The following is a 26314-nucleotide window of genomic DNA, read 5'->3' as shown; positions in this document are numbered from 1 at the left end:
TTCAATAGTTTCAGTTGTGCTCTACTCTTCTTTATGTATTTGGGGTTTCCAGGGCAAAGATACTAGATTGACTTGTCATTTCCTTTTCCGACTTATTTTACTGATAAGGAAATTGGGGCAAACAGGGTTAAGTGACTTGCCCTGGGTCACCTGGCTAGTAAGCACCTGAAGTTAGATTTAAACTCATGAAGATGAATTTTCCTGACTCCATGCTAAGCATTCTACCCACTGGCACACCTAGCTGTCCCATCACCCGAAGTTTTTTGTAGAAATAAGTACTATCAAAATTATACGATCTCAGGATCATAGCACTTGGGAGCTCAAAGACCACTGAGGCAATGCTTTCATTTCAAAGGTGATCTTAGAAAGGTAGAGAAAGACTTTCATGAAATGAGGGAGAGCAAAGTGAGCAACTGGATACACTAGCAGCACTATTGTTGTAATAACAACTTTGAGCAAATCAGTCATTATGTCTTATAAATATTTTTTAAATTAAAAATTAAGGCCATATGATGAAAAGATGCTATCTGCAACCGGAGGAAGAAATGGGAGAAGTATATATGGAATGAATTTTACAAATATGTACCTATTGGTAGCCATCTCTAGAGCAAGGCAGGGAGAAGGAGAGGGAAGAATAACAGGATAAAAAAGAAATGCACATGATAACTTTGCTGTATATTCAGAAGGCTAACAAATTAAACATGGTAAATTTGCAACTTTATACGCAATTTTTTTTACTGGATTGTTTTATGGAAGTGCTTGCTTTGTTCTATGAACTGAAAATAAAATAAATTCAAGAATAAAATCATACTTTAGGAAAGTATAGCAAGGGTCAGCCTCAATTAGAAAAGTGATCTGAAGACCCTCCAGTCACATCCCATGTTATTCTTTTTGCCAACAATACGAGATCTCCTGAGAATTTATTGCAAGTCCAAGAAAGGGAATGTAGTTCCTTAATTAAGTCACTCCAGTTTTCCCTGTTCTTTTTATCTTAAGTATACACATCCATCCATATATGAACTTGGGAGGTGACCCCTCAGGCATTTATAAATCAACCATAAAAGAAAGCCCTAGTTATGAGAGGGGAAAGAGGACTGAATATCAAGTCAAAAGTGATTATGGCTAAATCACTTTAAACAGGAATACACATATTTTAAGAAATAAGTTCTCTGACGCTGAGCAAAGTGAGCAGAACTGAGAGAACATTGTTTACATTAAAAATAACATTGTGAGATGATCAACTCAGCTCCTCTCAGCAGATCCAGAGATCAAGGACAACCCTGAGAGACCTGCTTTGGACAATGCCATCCACATCCGGAGAAAAAGTTATGGGGTCTGAATGTAGAGCACAACAGACTTTTTTAAAACTTCTTTTACCTCTTTCTTTTCTTTTTCATGGTTGTTTTCTTTCCTCTTAGTTCTAATTCTTCTTTGACAACACAATATGGAAATATGTTAGACACGAATGTAGACGTACAACTTTGACAAATTGTTGGCTGCCATGGAGAGGGGGAGGGAAGGGATAGTGGTAGAAAAATGTGGAACTCATAAATTTGCAAATGAAAGAATGTTGAAAAACTACCATAGTCTGAAATTGGAAAAAATAAAATAAAATTTTAATTGAAAAAGAAAAAATTCTCATGAGCTATATTGACAATAGAGTACCAGGAGAAATCACACACACACACACACACACACACACACACACACAAACACACAAACAGAAAAAAACCCCAAAAAACAATGTTATGCTTAAATTTAAGTAATACCTAGTAGGGTTGATACTTAGTCAAGTACAATCAATAAACATTCATTAAGTACCTTATAGGCCAGGCATTGTGCTAAGTACAGGTTCCAAGTTTGTTGTATTTTTACAACAAGAAAAGGGAAGGACAAGGAATCTTTTGTTTAAGAGTCTAAAAGATGTCTCCCTTTTCTGATTGGAAGAAACCAATTGGTTTCATACCACATGTATGGACTTACGTAACTTCTGCAGTGATATAACTTTCTCATTTAATTTCTTTTATCCACATAAGGGTAAGAAAGCCAGAAACAAAGAGTCCAAAGGCCTGTCTCTAGTCCAACACAGTTCTTCCTTAAATAGAGATACAGAGACACCATGACAACATCCCTGCCTGCCTCATATCACTTCCCATCCCCAACCAGGTACCATCTTCCTCTAAGTAGAGGCAGTGCCCAAAACAAGAAGGAATGAGACCTTGACTCTAACAGTCAATCAGAAGATGTGTGTCTGGAAAATTCTTTTGAGATAAATATTTAGAAACAAAAGGAGAGAAAAGAAAAGAAGAGGCATGATGGTAATGAAGACACAAGGAAGTCGTCTGGAAACAAAGCTATATTCAGATTAGTCACAGAGTTGGAAAGAGGCTCCACAGTTGGGGAGAAGCCCAGGGATTTTCTTTTCAAAGTATTTCAAAAAAGAAGTTGTCTCGGTGGGACCAGAGTGGGAAGACAGTGATATCTCTTTGCCTTTTCAAGGGCTGTCTTCCATACCTGGAATGTACTCCCTACCTACAATCAATCAGCAAGTATTTATTAAATTCTTACTTGGTGCCAAACAAGGCTCTGGCCCCTGAGGATACATATCTAGAGACAACTAAATAATCCTTAGTCGCAAAGAACTAGTGTTCTATTGGGGAAGAAACTAAGTACCTATAAAAGTATCTACATCAGAAATATAGAGAAAATAAATACAAATATATTTAAAAACATAAAGTAAAGAAAAACAAGGTAGTTTAAGAGAGAGAGGATCATGAAGTAAAGGCTTCATGTAGAAGATGGTGCATCTTAAAAGAACATGGTGACCCCCATGGGAATTGAAGAGTTTTGGTTTGGGGGATTTTGTTTTTGACTTTGTTTTGATTTTGACTAACAGAGAAGACATATTTCCAGAGTTCAGAAGGGAAGAGGAGTATTGTCCAATGAGGCTAGAATGGTAGGTTAGGACAGGTTGCGAAAATGTTTTAAAAAGATAGCAAAGGAGCTTATATTCTATATAAAACATAAACTGGCAACCAGAGGAATTGGTTGAGTAGGGGAGTCACATGGTCAGATCTGTGCTTAGAGAAAATTACTTTGGCACTAATCCATGTGTGGCAGAGGACAGAGAGACTTAAGTCAAAGAAACCTATTTGGAAACCACTGTGATAATCTAGGTGAGGGATAACAGGACCAAATTAAAGACAGTTTTCTAAGTGGAAAAGAGTTCGATGTAAGGATGTGAAGGTGGAAAAGACCAGAATTGGCCATTGAGCATATATATCATGAAGGAGAGTGACAGAGTTAATGGCAAGATCACAAACATGAAGCAATTGGGAGGACTGTGCCTTTGACAGAGCTAGGGAAACTTGGAAGGGGGGAAAATAGAGTGCAGTTCTAAGTATGTTGAGTGTGAGTTGTTTCTTAGACATCCAAAATTTGAAATGTCTCCTGAAACTCAGGAGAAGAATAGAACTGGAAAAATTAATCTGGAATTCATGCAAGCAAAACTCAACCACCACACCTTATGATTCCTTTCCTGAACCCCAATCAGGGCCCCCTCCCTAAAATATTATGTGCCTGTTGTTTATTTCCTTTGGGCAGATGTGCTAAGTTTTATTGAAGAACATGCATTGGATCATGAAGGAAAGAATGGATTTCAACTTGGAGAGACTGGAGAAAGGCGGAGAAGGAATGTCATTCAAATCATAAAAATTGGAGCAGGATGAAAAGAGAGAACACTAACTATTGCCCTTCAGTTGAAGTATAATGCGATGACAAATTCATGGAGTTTTATAGAAATGTCTATTACCCAGCCTCCCTTTAGCATTCCTTTAAATTCAGATTCCTAATATTGAGGGCGGTAAAGACTCTTAACCTAGAAATATGATGAATAAGAAAAAGAGGTGGGTAAAGCTCAGATGGGTGATAGAATTAGTAAACCATGGATGAATTCTAAACTAGTTTTCAAGGTAAGACCAAGGTTTCTACACATAAATTGTTTTCATAATCTATTTGCCAAGCAACGATAAAGGATTTTTGTCCAAAGCCACTTCAATCAGGAACCCTTATGTTTTACATCATCAGTGATCTAGGAGAGGCAGCTTCATCTCTGAGGCAAGACCCCACTAAGCTCCTTGTTTCACGTAGAGTAATCTTTACAAATCACTTGGCCCAAGGCTACAGGATAGCAAACATGCACATGAATGCCAGAATAGACCAAGGCCAAGAGGTAGGTGTTATCTGTCAATACCTAAACCTGCCCAATTCTTTCCCACCCTGGCATCTAATTATTCATCTCTTTGTTCCTTAGGGGAATTTTAAAGACAAAAACTTTCTGGATCAGCAGAGCAGATAGACCAGTTCACACCTTTTCTTACCTCTAGCATTTTCAGGAACTCTAGAAAGACAAACAAGACTTTAAAAGAGAGTGGAGGGAAGGAGGATAGTATAAAGGATATATGAAGTTAGATACTGAGGCGACCATTCCTCAAGAAGAATGGGTTTTCTTTCTCATCTCAGTAGATTTCTTCACATATCATAGTGGGCATTTTTAAACACTGTATCAACACAGAATTTTTAAATTTTTTTAATTTTAATTTTAACTTAAATTTAATTTAATTATTTAATTTAAATTTTAAATTAATTTTTAAAACAGGGCTTTGACTCTGAAGTTCACAAATCCAAATGGATGAATTACCTTTTCTTTTTTTTTTCTTTTTGTGAGGAATCAGGGTTAAAGGACTTGCCTAGGGTAACACAACTAGTATATACTAGTATTTATCAAATATCTGAGGTCAAATTGGAACTCAGGTCCTCCTGAGTGTTTTATCCACTGTACCCCTGGATGAATTACTTATTGTCCAGCTTACAAGGACTTCAGAAATCTGAGTCACAGAAATTAAGACTGTCTTCTGCCTTTTGGGACAATTTGCCTGATTTCTCAATATTTCTATCTTGGTATTTTTAGCAATATTGGTGGTTTTCAGCTTCAAGGTACATTGTAGAGTGTATTACAGGTAAGAATGATGAAGATGTCTTTCATCGTGTTGTCTTAAAATATATATCATAGAAATTTCTAATCTGTGATCCTCACTGTAGCTACAGTACAATAATTTTACATATTATTACAAACAATATTTCATAAGTATTGTCTTGATTCTCACAATAACATTGCAAGGAAAGTATAATTATTAGACCCATTTTACAGCTGAGGAGACTGAGGCAGTCAGCAGTGAAGTGACTTGTCTGGGTATCTGAGTAAGTGTTTGAGGCTGAACTTGACTCATCTTCCTGACTCTAGGTCAACAGTCTATCCACTGAATTATCTAACTGCTCTCATAAGAGGAATAAGGTAATTCTAATGAGTCCTAAGTTAAATTAGGTCTGGGGAACAATATTTCAAAGCCCTGAAACACTAGAGAGCTACCCTAATGACAGAATTTCACTAAGTACATATAAATCTTGGCCCGTACTGAATTAGCAGTAGTTAGTAGAGAGGCAGAGACCATTCCAGGGAAAGAATTGCATTGTAGCGTGGATGAGCCAGAACAAGTTTTATTTTCATTTTTTATTTAAGGACAGAGTTGGTTGCCACAGGTAAGAGCTTTATTTAGTTCAACCCAGAATGGTCCATTAAAAAAAATTTTAGGACCTTGGTTGAAGACCCTTAAACAAGTCACATCATGTGCCTGGGCCTCAAATTACTGATCTATAAAATGAAGAGGCTGGACAAGATGATTTCTAAGGTCCTTTCTAACTCTAAATCTATTATCCTTTAGAAAGACTTCTATTTCCAAAACTCCCAGTTAAAGGATGTATCTAGAGGATCAGAGTGCACTCAAGGCTTTACATTGATCAGAAGAGAAAAGAGAAGAGCATGGAACCAAAGGGAAAACGAGGAAAGACAAGAGATTTACAATATGGCCTCATCATTTTTCTAGTCAAACCTATGTGCTTAAGACTAAATCATTTATTATTTTGCTATTATTATTATTATTGTTGTTGTTATCATTTTTTGCTTTCATCTTAATGGGTTCTACTATAAGGGTGGAATAAAATAACACTGAAGTTCTATAGATGGAGTCAGTGGAAAGAAAAAGATAGCCATTATCTAGTAGAAGCTTGAAAGGCTAGGAGGACATTGTAAGTTCCCTGAGCTGCTGGTTGGTTATCTTTTTGCACCCATGATCACAAACATTGCCTAGCCCTACATGGCTGGTTAATTTTGGTCTGGATCTGTTATTTCATTAACATATGAAACTCCTATCAATGAAAATCAACAACAGCTCAATTTAATCATGTAAATCTTAGAGAGTTATGGAAGAGGTCAAGTGACTTTCCCACAGTCACACAGTAACAGAACTCAACTCTATCTAATATACCAGGTTGCCTCATACACAGGAGACTTTAAAATTTTATTTTTATTAGGATATAATCATTGACAAAGTCAAACACTTTCATATAAAAAGAACAAAATAATTTTTAAAGAAAACCATCAATTCCTCTCACAATTTGTTTTTTTCCCTAAATATAAATAAAATAAATGAGATAGGAACAAAATTGCTTTGTCTATTTGAATCCCATTCTGAAGTTAGAACATTTTTTTAGTGTTTTATTCATTCTCTTTTCTCTTTGCATCTCTATCACTCCCCAGTAACATCCCATGTATCAAAACAAAAATAATTGCTTTAACAGATAAGTATAATCAAGCAAAACAAATCAACTCAAAAATATATTCTAAACTTTAATTTTCTTCTGTACTTATGGATTACTCTTTTTCAAATAGGAAATAGAAGGCATGCCTTGCCACCAATCTATTCAAGTCATCATTAGTCACTACACTGATCAGAATCTATATATCATATAATGGACTTAATATTAGTTAAATTGGGAAAGGGACCTGTAGTCACTGCTACTGAGGAAGTTGAGGCTGGCAATCTGAGTCAGAGAGTTCTGAGCTACATTCAAGCAAATACCAAACAAATATCTACACAAAGTTTGGCACTAATATGGTAAACTCCAATGAGCAGAGCCACCAAGCTGAGGAGGGCAAATCTGGCCAGATTAAAAGTAGAGCAACTCAAATTTCCATGACGATCAACAGTGGGGCTGGACCCATGGGTGGCCATTGCACTTCCATCATGGGCAAAAATAGAACCAATCTTAGAAAAATAAATAGGTGGAAGAATGGATGGTTGGATGAATAGATGAATGGATGAAAAGACAAATTCAAATAGACATATAGATGAATTGATATATAATAATATATAGATATAGAAAGTGGATTAATAGAATTAATATAGACACAGGGGATGGATGGATAAATGACATAATGAAATTAATAACATACTGTTGCTCGTGGACAGTTAGTTAAATGTTACATAACTCAAAGTAAAAAGATAGTAAAAGGGATTTCCCAACACACACACACACACACACACACACACACACACACACACACACACACACACACCCAGTGGCAGCTTGCTTAATTACTCCTCATACATCAAACAGTTTGAAACCTTAGGCTTAAATCTGGAATGTGTTTAATCAGCATAAATGGAGAACAACCGCCCAAAGAACCAAAGGCATACTCTAAAGAACCATGAGCACCCCCAGCAAGTGACTCGTCTTGACTCTGCAGCTGGGTCAACTCTGTAAGAACCAAGGCAATGCTGCTCATACACCAGCTGGCAGGGTGTAAACAACCCCATTCAGACTTCCAATAGATCCATCTCCCCTGCCATTTGGCATTTACCATCTCGTTTAATTGCCTTGTGTCTATCTTTGAAAATATTGCTTAATTGTTACTCTGTAAAACACAAATTGATTGTTTTTGTATCTGACAAAGAAAGAGGCTTTGTGTCAGCTGAAGGTTGACTTTGAATTCTAACATGTTAAAATGTTAGCTAAGTTCCTGGGTGGGCTCCCTTCAGACTATAAGGGCTACAGAGTTTGGTTCTTTATTCAGAGGGGGATAAGACTGTTGTTATCGAGTAGTCAATTAGTCATGTCTGACTCTTTGTGATCTTTTGTTATTCAGTCATTTTCTTTGACTCTTTGGGATTCCATTTGGGATTTTCTTAGCAGAGATACTCACATGTTTTGCCATTTTCTTCTCCATCTCATTTTATAGCTAAGGAAACTGAGACAAACAGGGTTAAGTGACTTGCCCAGGGTCATACAGCTGTGGGGAAAGGAGAGAATACCAACTGAGAAATAGCAGCTGTGGTTCATTCCACTGGAATTATTTCCTTCTTTGTTTCCATAACAGTGCTTAGCGCTGTCAAGTTTTTTGAGGTTGACAGACTGACTTCCTCAAAAGTTGTGTGAAAAAATCAAATTTGGGAATTCGAAGTAGAAGAATATAGGCTCAAATCATTGTTGCTGTTTGTTCTTGAAGAAGACCATGACATCAGGGAGGTGATGCCATGACAAGCACATGAATTGGATTTGAGTGAGGAGGGGCCATGCTCAGTCACCAGTCTCACTTTCTCCTCCAGAGCCATCTGGGTTCAAATATGAATCTGTATGCCTGAAGATGGTCCTGGATACTAGGCATTCAAGGTTATATGACTTGCCCAAGGTCACACAGCTAGTTAAATATCAAGAGACTGAAGTCATATTTAAACTGAGGTCCTCCTGACTTCAGGCTGGTACTCTATCCATTGCACCTCCTAGCTTTTCCTACAAGTTCAAATCATCAAGATTGTTTTCACCTTATGGATCTTTAAGAAAGTCACCAGTTCCCTGGACCTTAGTTTTCTCATCTACAAAACAAAGATGTCAGATTAGATCCCTCACTCTAAATATATGATAAAATGAATGAGGAAATAATGTACCATTATCACTTCTACATCACAACTTTCTTCATGGCAGTTTCAATATATCACAGAAATCAAATAGAAATTTGGGGAGTGTTTTCCAGAAGCTGCAAATGAAACATGAAGGCCACAGCAGAAAACACAAAAAAAGTTTAGAAACTCAGACATGCATAAAATATATACATAGTATTGCAGAATATCAACCCAAATTTTACAACAAGGTAATATAGACACCTCCCATGAAAGAAAAAAAGAAGAAAGAAAAGATTCAGACATCTCCTCTGGTATGAAGGGAGAGTCAAAAAAGGTTTTCAAAGATTTCCCAGATAGTAGCGAGTAGGGGGAAGAGATGCCGCCATCCCCTCCCCATCCCACAATTAAGGATTTCCTTAAATACATTCTCTCACAACACATTCAATTTCTATCCATGTTTTTATCATGGATGCAAAGGTAAAGCCTCTAGGAGATTGCCTTCTGTTGAGGAGAGGGGGAAGAGTAGGGAAGGAAGAAGAAAAATTGTAAAACTGAAAAGCTTGCCAAAAAAATGATTGGTAGAAACTACCATTGCATGTAATTGGAAAACAAATAAAATATTTATATTTAAAAAAGCATTAAGGATCTCTCAGTCTCATAGGTAGATAGGAACCACAATGGTCCTGAAGTCAGGAACACCTAAGTTCAAATCCTGCCGCAGAAACTGATTAGCTGTGCAACACAGAGCAAATCATTTATCCTCAATTTGCCTCAGTTTCCTCATCTGTAAAACAGGAATAAGAACAACACCTTACCTCACATAGTTATTGTGAGGATTAAATGAGATAATATTTATAGTAAAAAAATGGTTATGCTATTTCCTGGTCCTGGATAAATGCCTATTCCTTTCTTTTCCTTTCAATGTTTAAAATAATGTAAAATAAAATTACCTACAAAGTTACCCACTTTATAAATGTTCACATATCTTTCAACAACTAAAGTATCTTAAACAATGACAGTTACAATGAAACAGGACCAACTCTGAGAGATTATCTTTGTGAGTTCCCAAATGTCACCCACTTCTCTGTTTTTGTATCTAAAGATGTAAGACAAGCATTGTAAAGAGAAGACCTGAGTCTGCCACTAATTAACTGTATGACCTTTGGTAAACCACTTTTGCCTCTATTTTCCTCATCTGTAAAATGAGGAGACAATTGCACAAAAATCATTTCTAATGTCTCTTCCAGCTTTCAAATCCCATGATTCTTAAGACCCAACATAACAATTAAAAGTTATTAACAGTAAGAGAAATGGCAAAAGGGTTTTTTTTTTTACCAACAATATAGTTTTCTTTTTAAAAAAGAAAATCTTATATCTTTTTTCCTTGTCATTCCATGGCCCACAAATATTCTAAAATGTGAGTGACTCCTTCAAAATATCCCATCTTCATTACATGGCTCCCACTTACCTGACCACAGAGCAGCGTCTGACATTGTGCAGTGAAGCACTGGGGAGTCCCATTTCTGCACACACATTTAGAACATTGGCTCAGCTGCCATTCTTCTCCATCCAGAAACAAACGACCATCATAAGAACAGGGATCTAAAGGACACAAGCACCATATTTTATGGCATGATCCTGCCTCTCTCTCACATTCCCCTCATTTTTACAATACTTTTCTCTGCACTTCAAATAAAGCATCTCTGAAGTAATGTTCTACCTACACAATCCCTTCCCTTCATGTTCCCAAAATATTAATCAGGAAAAAGTTTCTAAAGCACTAAGAATTTAAAAAAAATTCAAAACTCTCCATTGTTTCCAGAAGTATCATTCCTTTTAGTATCCCTATCCAAGCCAACAGACAATCATTTTCAGGGGGTGGAAATGAAAATGATAGCATCTAAGAACTGCACTTCTAATTTTTTCTGAGTATCTTCCCAAGATCAAGGGAGGGGGCCCATAGGACTAAGGATTCTCCTAAAGTACAGAAAAACCCAAGATCTGGAATGGTAAAAGAAATGGGTGTGGATTAAAAAATCAGATCTACTTTCAAAAAAGAAAGAACAGAAATTGAACAGTATGATCTATAAAACATGAGGAAAGAGAATATCCCAAAAAATTTTATCAAAGAGGGAGAACAAATGGCAGACCTGCATCCTACTCTGCCCATTACATTGCTAGAGACCTTATTTTGGTAGAGTTAATGTCTCTATGGGTCAAATAAGGCAGTAAGAGTAATTGAGATGACTAACAGAGAAATATGGCTACCATAGTTGTGCATGTATAACCCTATATCAAATTATTCACTGTCAAGGGGAGAGTAGAGGGAAGGAAGAGGGGGAGAACAATGTGGAACTCAAAATCAATGCTGAAATTATCTTTACATGTCATTGGGTAGGGAGGGGGAATTAAAAACAAAACAAAAATATAAAATGAGAAACCTATATCCTATGTCAGAAGTTGCATAATCAAAAATTATCAGTGTTAAAAAGTCATCTATATAAAGAATGGATTCATTTCTCAAACATATCTACAGTCCAGATATCGGATATAAAATCCCCAGTTATTATCAAGCTAGGGATGAGAAAGTTAAGAAAGTAATATTATGAACTGTCCTCATGATTTATTTGGGACCAAGCATGGTCATCAGTACCTTATCAGAGATCTGCTTTCTGACCCTCCTTATCTATGAAGGGAGAATATTCAGGAAGCCAGTACAATGGAAGAGAATTACTTAAGGAAATGTTTGGTTGCACATTGGTTCCAGTGATGATTCACTGAGTCAGGAAAACTCTTCTTAAGGCAAGGAATAACCCCCCCCCACCTCATTTGTGTTGCTTAACAATATTCCCCAGAGATACTCACTGCCAGGGCCTACACATTTTGGACAGCAGGCATTTTCAGGGATGGATTCCAGCTCTTGGGGCCCACATGAATGATGTGGACAAGACCTATGGGTACATCTAACTTCTCCATGATTGCAAGAGCAAATGGTGCATTGCGAGGCTTTCCACTCTGTCCCATGCTATATGAAAAAAAAGAAAAAAAATTTAGACAAGCTCACAAATTTTCAATGTACCAGCCATCTAGAGAAATCAACATTCTGCTGCAAAAATCAAAGAGCAGACTTTCCAAAAAAATGTAAAATTAATTCACCTCTTCTCTCTATTAATGAGCAACATGTCTATGAATGTCTTTCATTCATGTTTTCTGAATTCACACCCTTCTTTTCCTTTTTTGAACTAATAATTTTCAAAGTTTCAAAGTTGTCCTTGCTTTTCTGTTATTCCTTCTAAGTTCTTTCTCTGCTCTTCTAATTTTGGGGAGGTCAGGGGAAGAATAAATCATAATCCTACTTGCCCCTTCCTCCCATCTTCCCTCTCTTTAAGCCTTTTCCCAGTGAATTCATTTTAACATTAATAGATACTTGTTGAATGCCAGGTACTGTATTTTTCTGTAATGCTAAGTCCTCCTAATATAAAAATTTATATCAGTTTTTACAAGCAGTTTTTCCTCTAGGGGCAGTTAGGTGACATACTGGGCAAATACACTGAAAAGAAGTCCTAAGCTCATGAGGCAGCTAGGTGGCACCGTAGATAGAGCACCAGTTCTGGAGTCAGGAGGATCTGAGTTCAAATCCAACTCAGACACTTGATAATTACCTAGTTGTGTGACCTCAGGCAAGTCATTTAACCCTATTGTCTTGCAAAAAGAAAATAAAAGAAGTCTTGAGTTCAAATTCTACCTCAGACATTTATAGAAATATGAACCTTTCCCAAATTCAAATTCTGTATCTGTAAAATGGGGATAATACCTTCTTTTCAGGGATGTTGTTAAATATCAATGAGGAAATATATATATATATATATATATATGTATATATGTATATATGTATATATATAGCACTTAGTATATCCTAAAACATTACATAGAATAAGAAGACATCTTCCTGAATTTAAAAACTTGGTCTGGCACTTCCTAGCTATGTGAACTTAGTCAAGTCATTTAATCCAGTATGCCTGAGTTTCCTCATCTATAAAATGAACTGGAGAAGAAAATGGAAAACACTCCAGTATCTCTGCCAAGAAAACCCCAAATGGAAACACAGAGTCAGATATGAAGGAAAAATGAGTGAACAACAAAAGAAGTATTCCTGAAAATCTTGTTATGGAGAAAATGCAAATTCAGTCTGCTCCCTAACCTAAAATTAAGTGTTTTCAATCAATAGCATATGGTTGTTCAATCATACCAAATCTTCAAAACCTATTCTGTCAATGATCAGAAGATCAAAAGAGCTGGACAATGAATGCCATCATCATTTAATTGTCTAGGGATCAAGTCAGGATCATTTATAAAAGGTCTTGGACATTAGAAATTGAAGCATTCTTAAAGGCAAAAAACTATTTACAATATGACATGAAGCCTAATGATGAAATACTACCCATAGGTGTCTACTACAGACACCACTTGTTATATTATTTTTAACAAAAAAATAAATAAATAAAAAGTTTTACCACAAACACTTGGCAGGTCATTAGGCATTCACTGCCTCCCTGTTACCACCACGAGCTGGCAGCCACCATGTGTCACATCCTGGATCACTCACTATGCTTCTCCTAGAGGTTGCTATGACTAATTTTGGCCCATATGTACAGAGTTGACATGGGGAGGAAGATACATTGATCATCAAATGCTTTTTCTTAGAACTACCACTGCCACTGTTGCCTTCTCTTCCACTCAGATTTCTATTTATTTTTGGACATGTTCTAGCACTTTTATTCAATTGAGATCTTCTGGGCAGAGATGATGCCAAGATGTAGAATCTTTCCTTCCCCTCCAAGCTACAGAGCACCCAAAACATTAAAAACCTTTTTAATAAATACTTATTAAATTAACATCTGACAACTAAATTTCATTATTTTTTCATGGATTTAAATATTAACTTTTATTATAATTATTATAGTTAGAATTTTCAATTCTGGTTATCTTTTCCTTCAACTCAGCAAACACAATTCAAAGTCAGCAAATTAAGTGCTTTCCATGAGCGTGCTCATGATTCTTAATAGACTCTCTAAGCTGCACTCCGGACTCTCTGGACTTTCTCTATCACACCACATAAATATCTTCCCCATCATGGGAAAATCCCTTCCATCCCTGAGGCTTCTTTTTCTGATTGGCTGCCACCAGTTGATAAGACACACCCCAGGCCAGTCATGTTTTCATTCCTCTGTAGGTTATCCTCCTGTTTCTTTAGTCTTTCTCTGCCATGTCCAATCATGGGATCCCCCTTTTCCTTTTCCTCTTCTTTCTACCTCTTCCATTCCCCATTCTATTACCCTTTTCCGAATTCTTATTCCTCCATTAGAGACCAAGTGCCATCTTTCTTTCTGCTTACATTTCTATTCCTAGCTCTAAATTCTGTGTCTGGAACATAATGACTGAATCACACCCTTCTTTTTTCTTTTGATTTTTTTTTGCACTTTTATTTTTTCCCCCTCTGAATAATATTTTTTCCAATTACACATAAAGTTAGTTTTCAACATTCACTTATATAAGATTTTGAATTTTTAGGGGCGGCTAGGTGGCACAGTGGATAAAGCACCGGCCCTGGAGTCAGGAGTACCTGGGTTCAAATCTGGTCTCAGACACTTATTAATTACCTAGCTGTGTGGCCTTGGGCAAGCCACTTAACCCCATTTGACTTGCAAAAAAAAAAAACTTAAAAAACATTTTGAGCTTTGAATTTTGCTCCCTCCCTCCTCCCTTCCCAAAACAAGAAGCAATATGATATAGATTATACATCTAAAATCATATTAATCATATTTCCATATTAATCATGTCAGAATTACATTTTTCTTTTAAGCAATACTACCTGTCCTTTTTTTTTAATATATGGGTTCTCTCATTTCTCTTTTTTTATTATGACAATATAAAACAAAATTAGCTTTTCTATACACGTTACAGAACAAGACTGTACATGAAACTACAAATCTCTATCATGTACAGCTTGTTTTTCTTTTTAGGTCTATTATATTATGTTTATTATAAATCAGCAAGACTAGACATAGGTCCCAGTGGTAGTTTTTCTCTTAGCAAAATGATTTCTGCTATAAATAAACTTTGAAAATTTGCAAAATGGTTAAAAGAGAAATTTTATAATGGATAGTTTTAATGAAAGACACTCCCCAGAGAATAACATTTTTCTGGTCCTATACAGATACAAATAAAATTTTTGGATTTTAAAGAATATTTTGAAAATCTAATAACAAACCATAGCTCTGAAATAAATCCAATTCTGAAAACAACATAACAAAATGATCTATAGCACAGAGCAAGGACAACCCCATACATAACTTGGTCCTTATCAACAGCTGGCAATAACAGCTTTAATGCATTACAACAAAACCCCACCTTTAAATCTGAGACAATCAGCTGTAAAGGTAATCAGGATATCATTTGGTAAAAAGTGATTAAATTCATCAATCAGAAAATGTTTTCTGGATATATCTACAATAATGTCAGCAAATCAACATGGGTACCCTATGATTAGTGGATAGTGGCATGTCCAATCAATCAGAAAAGGATTACTGGGATGGGCAAGGACCAATGACTAATTTCTAGGTCATAAAACACCTTATACATATCAATGGGACATAGAGGCTGTCTACCAGTAACCCCACACACAATCTTTTCTTTTCCTTTTTCGACCTAATAATTTTCAAAGTTTCAAAGTTGTCCTTGCTTCTCTGTTATTCCTTCTAAGTTCTTTCTCTGCTTTTCTAATTTTGGGGAGGTCTGGAGAAGAATAAACCATAACCCTACTTGCCCCTTCCTCCCATCTTCCCTCTCTTTAAGGCTTTTCCCAGTCATATGACTGATAACAGCTTTTATAATCAAATATATAGTTGATTCTTAATTAATAATATGCTGAAGCCCACTTATGTCCCTTTATATCTTATGGGGGATTGGCAATGAATCCATAGTATTCTGTAATATGCAACTTCATATCATAGCCAGAAGAATGTGAAACAGGCAACTAGCATTCATCAAGAGGCAGATACTATGCTAAATATGAGGGAATACAAAAGAAAAATCTCTATTTTCAAGGATCTCGCTGTCTAATGGCATAGACACCAGGAAAACAACTGTGTGTGTGTACACAAGATACATAAAGGATAGATTGAGATTAAGAACTAGGGGGAAACTTGCAGAAGGTGGGATTTTAGCTAAGACTTGGGAAAAATGAAGGAGGAGGAGGAGGAGGAGGAGGAGGAGGAGGAGATGGAGAAAGTTCTAAGTGAGTGAGACAGCTCAAGAAAATGCTTCAAGTCTGGAAATGGATTGCCATGATCAACAACAAGGCAACTGAAGTCTGTGCAGGAGAGTAAGGCTTAAGAGGACTAGGAAGGCAGGAAGAAGTCAGTAAGAGTTGGATATTCACAATCATTAACCCCTATCTGCCAATTCTATTTCAACTGCCTTCTAAGAATGAAGGTCAGATTTGGGGTGGCTTTGTGACGCAGTGGATAAAGCACCAGTCCTGGAGTCAGGAGTACCTGGGTTCAAATCTGGTCTCAGACACTTAATAATTACCTAGCCGTGTGACCTTGGGCAAGCCACTTAACCCCTTTTGCCTTGCAAAAAAAAACAATCTAAAGAAAGAACAAAGGTCAGATTTCACACAGGAATTTATTTTCTTAATGGCTGTTGCCACTGGCTACCATCTATCTCTACTCTTGGCAAGAAGACTGAGTATCTCTTGGCTTCTGTGTCTTTTCTATGCCTTTATGACTTCATCGGAATTGATTTACACTAATAAACTGTCTTAGAAATGGTTAACTCAGGGGCAGCTAGGTGGTGCAGTGGATAAAGCACCAGTCCTGGAGTCAGGAGTACCTGGGTTCAAATCCGGTCTCAGACACTTAATAATTACCTAGCCGTGTGGCCTTGGGCAAGCCACTTAAGCTCATTTGACTTTCAAAAAACCCTAAAAAAAAAACAGCAAAAAAGAAATAGTTAACTCAAATTCATTTAGCATTGTTTTAAAAGGCTACTAGCTACAATACACTGTGAAAGGTACCAGAATAAGGATGAAACAAACAACAACAAAAAGCCCTGCCTACATAGAGTTGCATTCTAAAGGGGTGAGTCATGGGACAGAATAAAACATTTAAGAGATAAATACAACACAACTGGAAAGAAAAGGTAAAAGCAATAACAATAAATGGATAGGGAAGAAGGAGGCCTTTGGGATCTATGTCATTATCTCTTCCTTTTTCTATATTCAGTTTTTTTTTAGGTTTTTTTTTTTTTTTGCAAGGCAGTGGGGTTAAGTGGCTTGCCAAGACCACACGGCTAGGTAATTATTAAGTGTCTGAGACCGGATTTGAACCCAGATACTCCTGACTCCAGGACTGGTGCTTTATCCACTGCACCACCTAGCCGCCCCTATATTCAGATTTTCAAAGTTCACCAAGATAGGGTTAGGAAGTGGACTTTTGATTACACCGATAAAGGGAATATTAGGGTGATGAAATTCCTTTTTCCAAAGTAAGATAGAGCCTTCTTTGCAACTTTTAGCTTTAGAGAGGTGCCTAGAGCACAGAGAGGCTAAAGAAGTGACCTGTTCAAGGTCACAAAGCCAATAAATATCATATTAGTTTTTAGGACATTAAGTCTGGCCTTATGTTGTGTTTTTTCTAGAACTAATTACTACTGCTTCCAAGTATCTTGGTATTTCATTTTGTTAAAGTAAGGGCTAAGGTTTTTTGTAAGAAGGAATTAGTCATTTGTAAACCATTTGTAATTCATATCAACTTTCATCCAAAGAGATCATAAAAATTAATTACAATGGCAAATTGTTGGCAATTAACTGTCAATCACAAGAAAACTCAAGAGACATAAGTCTAAACAGTGTTCTCCCTACACGATGAGTCTCGGAATTATGGAAAACGAGTGCATTCCACAGAGGAAAAGTACTGTTTAATGTCAAAATTATAGCTAAGATGGTGCTTGGGAACCTGCACAGAGAAGGGAACTAAGCCTGGATCCCCTACAAGCACTGATATTAACCATGAATATGACCTTATTGCAACCCGTATTAGCTCTAGCACTTTAGATGATCACACTAGTTCCTCACAGTGGTATTCTGAGAACCAAAACAATTTATTAAGCATCGGATTTAGACACATACCATACTGTGCATATATAAGGGCACTGCAAATGCAAAGTGTTATTTTTAATTTTGGAATGTTTCCCAATAAATTTTCGTAAGAACTTCATAAGAAAAAAAGGTTTCATTCTTTGTAAAAGTTAGTACAGCAGAGATAGATTTGGATAGAGGTTGGACGGAGAATTAGCAAATAACAGAACAATGATTACAAGAATGTAAGGTATTTTTGGTGCCATCTTGGATCCATTCACACTCCCCTTCCCCCAAGAAACAAACAAACAAACAAACCAAGGAGTTTTCACTGGATAAAAACAACTGTGATGAAACAATGTTCATCTCTATACAGGGCACATGAGCAGAACTGGCTCTCAACACACAACTCAAAAAAAAGATAAAAGTATTTGTCTTGCTTACTGGTGTTAGGAAAAATAACTTTTCTTGGCACAACCCCCTACAGTTATTAAATTATAGATCAAGAATACTAATGAGGAACAAAGAATGTTGGGTGCATACTAAGGCCTACAGAATTCACATTCATTTCTTTCCTCACACACATAAATCCAGTAGCCTTTTAACCTCCCAGGCAGGCAGAGGGAACAGACCACACCCAAATTCCCATATTCCAGCAGATGAAGCTCTCATCACCTGTCATTTTCCTCTTTCGGGCAAAACATTCAGAGTTATCTTCCCAGACGTGATATTATCTGGTGCTAGGATTAAATTAGCACTGAGGAAAAGAGGATTAATGGTCCTTGTGGCCCTGCCTTCCACACGAATATGTGTGCAAAGGGAGCAGAAAAAAGACTGCCAAGGTTCTTTAAACAAACACTCTGGGGCTTGTCTCCATCACCTGCTTGGCAGTGGTACACCATTTCCTCCCTATCTTACATTGGGCACCTGTCCAAAAGTTAATTTGGAGAGATAGCTGGGGGTCAGTCAGGTATGAAACAATCCTCCCAATCAAGAACATCAGAGAATCTCAAGTGGCCCTGGAGCCAGTCAAGTAGTTCAAGTGGCCCCCAGACTTGTAGAAGGTGCTCGTGCAAGGAAGAATTTGTCTTGACTTGACAATGCCTATTCTGGAAGCAACTGCTGGGCAAAATTTTACATAGATCAATGAAGCATTTTCTTTTTTTTTAATATTTATTTTTCAGGGAGGCTAGGTGCCACAGTGGATAGAGCACTGGCCCTGGAGTCAGGAGGATCTGAGTTCAAATTCAGATTCAGACATTTAATAATTACTTAGCCATGTGACCTTGAGCAAGCCACTTAACCCCCACTGCCTTGCCAAAAACCCCAAAAACCTAAAAAAAATAAAATTTATTTTTCCCATCCCTAAATTAAAAGAAAAAGAAAACTCTTAAAACAAACAGGCATGATAAAAACAAAATCAATTTCCACATTGGCCATGGCCAAAAATGTATATCTTATTCTGTATGACTTTCCTCTCTATTAGGAGGTCGTATGACACATCATCAGCTTTCTGGAATTATGGTGAGCCCCTGTATTGGCCAAAGATCTTACATCTTTCAAAGTTGTTTGTCTTTACAAACAGTAGCAGTGTTGTCTTTGTATAAATTGTTCACTTGGTTCTGTTCACTTCACTTTCCACCAGTTCATACAAGGTTTGTCTAAACTCATTTCTTTTGTCATTTCTTGTAGCAAATTGACAATTACCATAACTTATTCCCAATCAATATGCAACCCTTTAATTTCTAGCTCTTTTGCTACCAAAAAGCTGTTATAAATATGTTTAAATATGCATAGATATATTTATTTATATAACATATATATATAAACATAGATACACACACACACACAAAACAAAAACAATTTCTTCTGGAAATAACCCTTGTGGTGTTATTGCTGGTCAAAAGGTATGCACAGTTTAATAATTTTGGGAAAATAACTTCAAATTACTTTCCACAAAAGTTGGATCAATCAATTCATAGTTCTAACAAAAACACATTAATTTACCTGCTTTCCCACAGCCCCTCCAAAATTTACCATTTTCCTTTTTTGTCAATTTACCAAAACGAAGGGTATGGCATAGAACATCAAATTTGTTTTAATGAGCACTTCTATAATTATTAGTGATTTGGAGAATTTTTTATATGGTTAATGATAGTGTGGCTCTCTTCCTTTAAGACATATCTGCTCATATTTTTTGATCATTTAGTTCTCCAGGAATGGCTCTTATTCTTATAAAATTGAATCAGTCCCTTGGATATCTCACATTTTCCTCAGATAATTGCTTCTCTTCCATTTTTAACTGTACTAGTTTTATTTATACAAAAATTTTTAAATTTTATAATATTAAAATTGTCCATTTATCTTCTATAATCCTCTTACTTTTTTTTTTGGTTCTAACCACAGGTTTTGAAGGCAATTTCTTCCTAGCTCTTTCAGTTTGTTTATGATTTGAAATTTTATATTTAAGTCACATAGCCAATTTTAGATAATCTTTGAATATGGAGTGGATGAGTTTGTCTAAACTCTAAACCTAATTTCTTCAAAACTACATTCAAATTTTTTCCCAGAAGGTGTTTTTGGACTAGTGAATCTTTATCCCATTATTTGAGCTTATTAAAGACTAGGATATGTGGTTCATTTACTTCTGGATGATTAACAAACCTTTTCCATTCTATTGAGACTGACCTCTATTTTTTAACAGGTTTCATACTATTTTGATGATTTCTTTTATAGTATATTCTGAGATCTCTCACTATTGGGCAACAAAAGGGGGTGTTTTTACCCTTGAGCTCACCTTTATCCTTAAATCTTTGCTTTGAATGTACATGGCAACACAATTCTGTTAACAGAAACCACTCCAACTCACTTCATACCCACTTCCCAAGTCTTCAAAATCTCTCTGCTAGGGGAAGCCTGCCACCTTAGGTAACCATTTGAATATAGTTAAAATGCTAGGGTATATTTTATTCATAGAATGCTCTCCATAAACATTTTACAAGATAGAAACAAAAGGGAGTAAAAGTAGATAAGTTTGGAAAGAGAAGAAAATTATTTTGGTATCTCTTCTTGAATATGCTAAAAAAGGGAGAGATTCTGGAGAAATATGCTCTGGCAGTGGCATGGTGAGATATAAACCAAATCCTGACATGTACTTAAGCCACTTAACAGAAACTAGAGCAAATCAAAGAAGAAAAAAACGACAGCATTTCCTAATAGTCCCAGAAAAAGAAATTTAAAGGGAGAGGAAAATATCAATCTAAGACTGCCCATTATTGCAATGAAGATAGTCCAACAACAGCTTATTTCTCTCAAGCCAGCAGACAATCGACTGAGGAATCTATGGGACACAGTGAAGAAAGTTGGGGCTGGACTCAGGAATATCAGTTCAAATCCAGGCTCAGACAACTTTCCTGAGGCTCTTATCCCTAGAGAGTTAACTCTGTCCCTCAGGAAAGAAGTTTTCTTAATCCTTTCTTTGTACCTCACACAGACTTTGGTTATCCTTCTCCAGAACAAGTTAAATTAAAACTCCCCAAGAAATTTTTCTTCCATAAAGATATAGCATCGGTATCTGTAGTCCCTATGGGAAGGGTCTGTAATCAAAGTTTACCCAGAAGACATTTTGCAATGGTCTGGTGTGCTTTATTTTTTCCATTAGCTGAATAACTGAAATCGTTTGAATTGTGCCATCATCTAACTGAGCATCATTGGGACTTTTGGCTGCATTTCCAATGAAGGGTGAAGGACTTCTTCATTTATATCATTTGGTTATTTCACCACCACTATCACCATTGAGGCCATGTGGTTCCAAGAAATGGGTCTAGGGTCTTGGTCATTTCATTTAGGCTTTTCCATTATAGGTGCAGGTAGTAGAGTCTCCGAACTGGCCTAAGAGCAAGACTAGAGATGCAAAACTATGACGCCCAGTCAAATTGGGTTAAAAGCCCAAAAGGTTCCAGAAATATGGTCAATGGGGGAAAAGAATACTATACCCAGTCACATTTTGCATGGTAGGCCAACACAAAATATCAATACACGTGAGTTCTCCTATCTCCCAAAAGCAGATCCCAAGGGGTGCAGGAATGCATCAAAACACTCATTACACCTGAACCCTTATTCAAATCATCATAAAATTGTAATATTTTCCCATGAGCTATTTTCCCATTCTATTCACATCATGTTCTGCTATGGTATTGCAATTATGTGCTCCTACATGTAACACACAGACTATAAGCTATATCAGATACACGAAATCATGGTATTCCCAAATTCCCAGCAAAAAATGTGCCATCGAGGTCTCCTCTAGCAGCACCCTTTATAGGTATAGAAAACTGGTATCTGGAACAATTACAAAACAGCAGCTCTAGTCAAATACCCAGGCTTCAACTCAGTCCCTTAGGTAAATGTATAATATAACTGCTAAGTCTCGGGTTAAAGAGTAGCTTGGGGTAGACACAGAAAACTAAGTAGTCTATGCCCTCACCTTTATCATAATCACAAAGTAAGGCATTAACTCAAACAACAGTCTTTCTGTGCCCTAATAAATTTCAATTCTTCCCCCATTATCTCTGATTTTAGATATAGCTAGGATCAAGTTTGTAAGAAAATGATGAATCCACATTGTTTTCTTTACTAATTTGTATTGGTATGTTTTATTTTTACATCCCCTTTATTTCCTAACACATTCCTCCCGCTCCTATATCCAGAAAGTCATTCCTCGTAACAAAAAAATAAAAAAGAGAAGAAAAGGTAAATTGGTAAAATCAAACAAACATAAATCAAGAGTGGTGCTATATGCAGTGGAGCAGGAAAATACAAGTTCAAATTCAGTCTCAAGACATCTGCTAGTTGTGCAAACCTGAGAAAGTCATGGAACCCGTGGTTATCTCATTTTTAAAAAGGGGTTACACTGGAGAAGGAATGCATCTAGCACTCCACGATCTTTGTCAAGTATAAATGTATGTCTCCCCTACTCCAATATAAACATGGGTACATATAGATAGACACTAATATAGACCATTCCAGTGTCTTTGTCAAGTATATGGAGATATACACATACATGTACATATATATGCACACACACACACACACACACACATATATATCACTCCAATATATGTATATACACACATATTTACACATACATACACATTAACATATATGTGTGTTTAGATGTATACATATTCATGCAAATATATATTAATCCAGGATATGGGGGGGGATGGATGGCTATGTGCATATATTCACACACAAACACTCACACAGGGTGTGTGTGTGTATGTAGATAGATATACATAAAGATTAAATATAGATAGATATAGATATATAGATATGAAGATACATGCATAGATATAGACAGATATAGATATAGATATGGAGATATAGATATAGATATGGAAATAGCTATAGATATGGAAGTAGCTATAGATATGGAGATAGCCATATATATGGCTATAGGTATAGGTATAAGTATAGGCATAGGCATAGATATAAGTATAGATGATATAGATATAGATATAGATATAGATATAGATATAGATATAGATATAGATATGGGTATGGGTATGGGTATGGGTATGGGTATGGATATGGATAGGGATAGGGATAGGGATAGGGATAGGGATAGGGATAGGGATAGGGATAGGGATAGGGATAGGGATAGGGATAGGGATAGGGATAGGGATAGGGATAGGGATAGGGATAGGTATAGGTATAGATATAGATATAGATTAGATAGATGATATAGATACAGATATAGAGATAGAGATAGAGATAGAGATAGAGAGATAGATTAGATAGAAATGGATATGGATATGGATATGGATATGGATATGATATGGATATGGATAGGGATAGGGATAGGGATAGGGATAGGGATAGGGATAGGGATAGGGATAGGGATAGGTAGGTATAGGTATAGGTATAGGTATAGATATAGGTATAGGTATAGATATAGATATAGGTATAGATATAGATATAGATATAGATATAGATATAGATATAGATAGATGATATAGATACAGATATAGAGATAGAGATAGAGATAGAGATAGAGATAGAGAGATAGATTAGATAGATTAGATAGATATGGATATGGATATGGATATGATATGGATATGGATATGGATATGGATATGGATATGGATATGGATATGGATGTGGATGTGGATGTGGATGTGGATGTGGATGTGGATGTGGATGTGGATGTGGATGTGGATGTGGATGTGGATATGGATATATAGACATAGATCACTCCAGTATATCTTTGTCACGAAAACTCCAAGGACAATTTTCATGGGGTCAGGTAGAATCAGATACAACTGACCAATCACTGAACAACAACAATTCTACCCAAAGACCCTCAACTTTGCAAAGGGAAGGAGAGAGGACTATTCTATTTCATTAGATAAAGAATAGTTTTATTAAGTGTTTACTATGTTCCAGTCAGTATATAAATTCAAATAAGCAAGAGAGTCTCTTGTCCTCAAGAAACTCATTCAACTGGTAAACTCAACATATGGAAAAGAGTTGAGAAAAGGTGGGGTGAGAATATGCTCACATGTTCTGGCATGGCTCAATAATGGTCAGAATGTGAGGTGGAGGCCTGAATCTGGATCTCTTAGATAAAGTCAAAAGCTCATGTAGCAGAGTCTAAAATGGTTCCAAGTTTGAGGGGAAAGAATAATGGCTGAAGCTTGGGTATCAAGACTGGAGATAGCTACAAAGTTTTGGGTTTGCCTTTTTAACCCATTTACCATTAGAGTCAGCCTGGTTCTGTTTGATTAATTCTTTATTAGTTCACATAAGTCTTCCACTATGGCTCTGAATTTTTCATATTCATTACATCTTATAGTTCTATGACATTTCACTTCACCCATGACTAGTTTGTTTAGCCATTCCATATCTGGTGGGCATACATTTTTCTAGTTTTGACAATTATAAAAAGTGTTAATATGAAGACTTTGGTTTATGTGAGGATCTTCTGATTCTGATTTCCTTGGAGTAGATAACTACTAGGGAAGGATTCATACCATTGAAGTGTGATTTTTATTGTAAGCTTTTAGAACAGCCCTTCTTTCACTTTTTACATTTCTAAAATTGTGTCCAAACAGTCTATGAAAGAATAAACGATAAAAAAATCCTGGGACAACATCCAAGTCACCTCAAACATCACCACCTCTTCCCCATTGATAGTTCCCCACCACCTGTTAGCAACAAAGATAATTCATCTTGGAGGCAATTATAGAGAATGCCAACAGAATAAACAAAACAGTATAATTCTTTAAAAGACTTATCTCAAGAAACCTGAAAATACAGCCCAGAAATGAAGTTTCTTAACTAGTACTCTGTAATTCAGACAAGGAAGAAAGCTACCCTCATCAACATACTAATACTAATACTAATAATATTATTAATAATAATAATAATAATAATAATAATAATAATAATAATAATTCATATTTATATAATACCTGAAGATTTGGAAAGTGCTTTCAGCTGACTATCTGCAGAGAAAAGCACAATTATTACTCTTCCCTCCATTCCATGGAGGAAAAAAGTGAGGTTCAATGAAGTTCACATATTTGACCATGGTCTCCTAGCTCATAAGTAACTGAAGTGGAATCTGAACGTAAAATCTCTTCAAGACCAACATTATAGCACCTTCATGAATTTCACATGAACATCTATATTGTCATACAGAGCCAGAAAATCAGAAAATAGCCCAATTACTAAAAAACACACACACACACACTCACCCCATGGGTCTTCCCTTCATGATGGCATAATCCTTTGGTTCTCAAAACACATTCAGGGCAGCACTGGTTGGCAGCTACTCGAAGAACTTCTCCCTAAGTATTTTTTCAAAAAACAGTTCATTAAATTTTTTAAATTTAAAAATAAGGAGGTAGACTTCTTCACTGAACCTTAGGTCAGGGAGTATACACTCAATCATGTAAGAACTCTCACCAAGTAATGGAATGGGTCTTTCCTTTCTGAGGTGTTACCCTTACAGAAAAAATTGACTGCCTCATTAGGTTCTTCCCTTAAAAACACATAAACTCTAAGGACAATATTGCTGGTCTATCGCATTTCATATTAACCTGCCCTTACAATCATCATTTATTAGCATCCATTCTGTTCCTTAGGGGACAACAAGGGCAAAAAAAACAAATCTGTCTTTTAAGATTAAATGGTTTGCCTCATACTCATTTATATACCCAGCCAAAATGTGAGACAGGAAGTGGGAAAAACCAATGATGTCACAAAACTCTGCCTAAACCTGGAATTTCTTACATGTCTGCATGGAAAAGACCAAAATAGAAAGCAATTAGCAGAAGAATAAATTCAATGTTTAAATTTAAAAATTATC

General features: G+C 36.3%; 1 protein-coding gene across 1 annotated transcript in view; it reads right to left on the bottom strand.

The window, feature by feature from the left end:
• FRAS1 (Fraser extracellular matrix complex subunit 1) overlaps positions 1 to 26314 on the bottom strand; it is a 502816-nt gene that overhangs the window by 329019 nt on the left and 147483 nt on the right. Inside the window, exons 5-7 of the mRNA XM_074231550.1 lie at positions 25701 to 25793; positions 11664 to 11823; positions 10267 to 10400 (exon numbers count right to left, since the gene is read on the bottom strand). Coding sequence (XP_074087651.1) covers positions 10267 to 10400; positions 11664 to 11823; positions 25701 to 25793 — 387 coding nt within the window. The remainder of the gene's footprint in view (positions 1 to 10266; positions 10401 to 11663; positions 11824 to 25700; positions 25794 to 26314) is intronic.

This window comes from Macrotis lagotis, chromosome 3 (assembly GCF_037893015.1).
Source record: "Macrotis lagotis isolate mMagLag1 chromosome 3, bilby.v1.9.chrom.fasta, whole genome shotgun sequence".
In the NCBI taxonomy this organism is placed as follows: domain Eukaryota; kingdom Metazoa; phylum Chordata; class Mammalia; order Peramelemorphia; family Peramelidae; genus Macrotis; species Macrotis lagotis.
The sequence above is the reverse complement of the archived record's forward strand: the minus strand, read 5'-3'. Positions and strand labels throughout refer to the sequence as shown.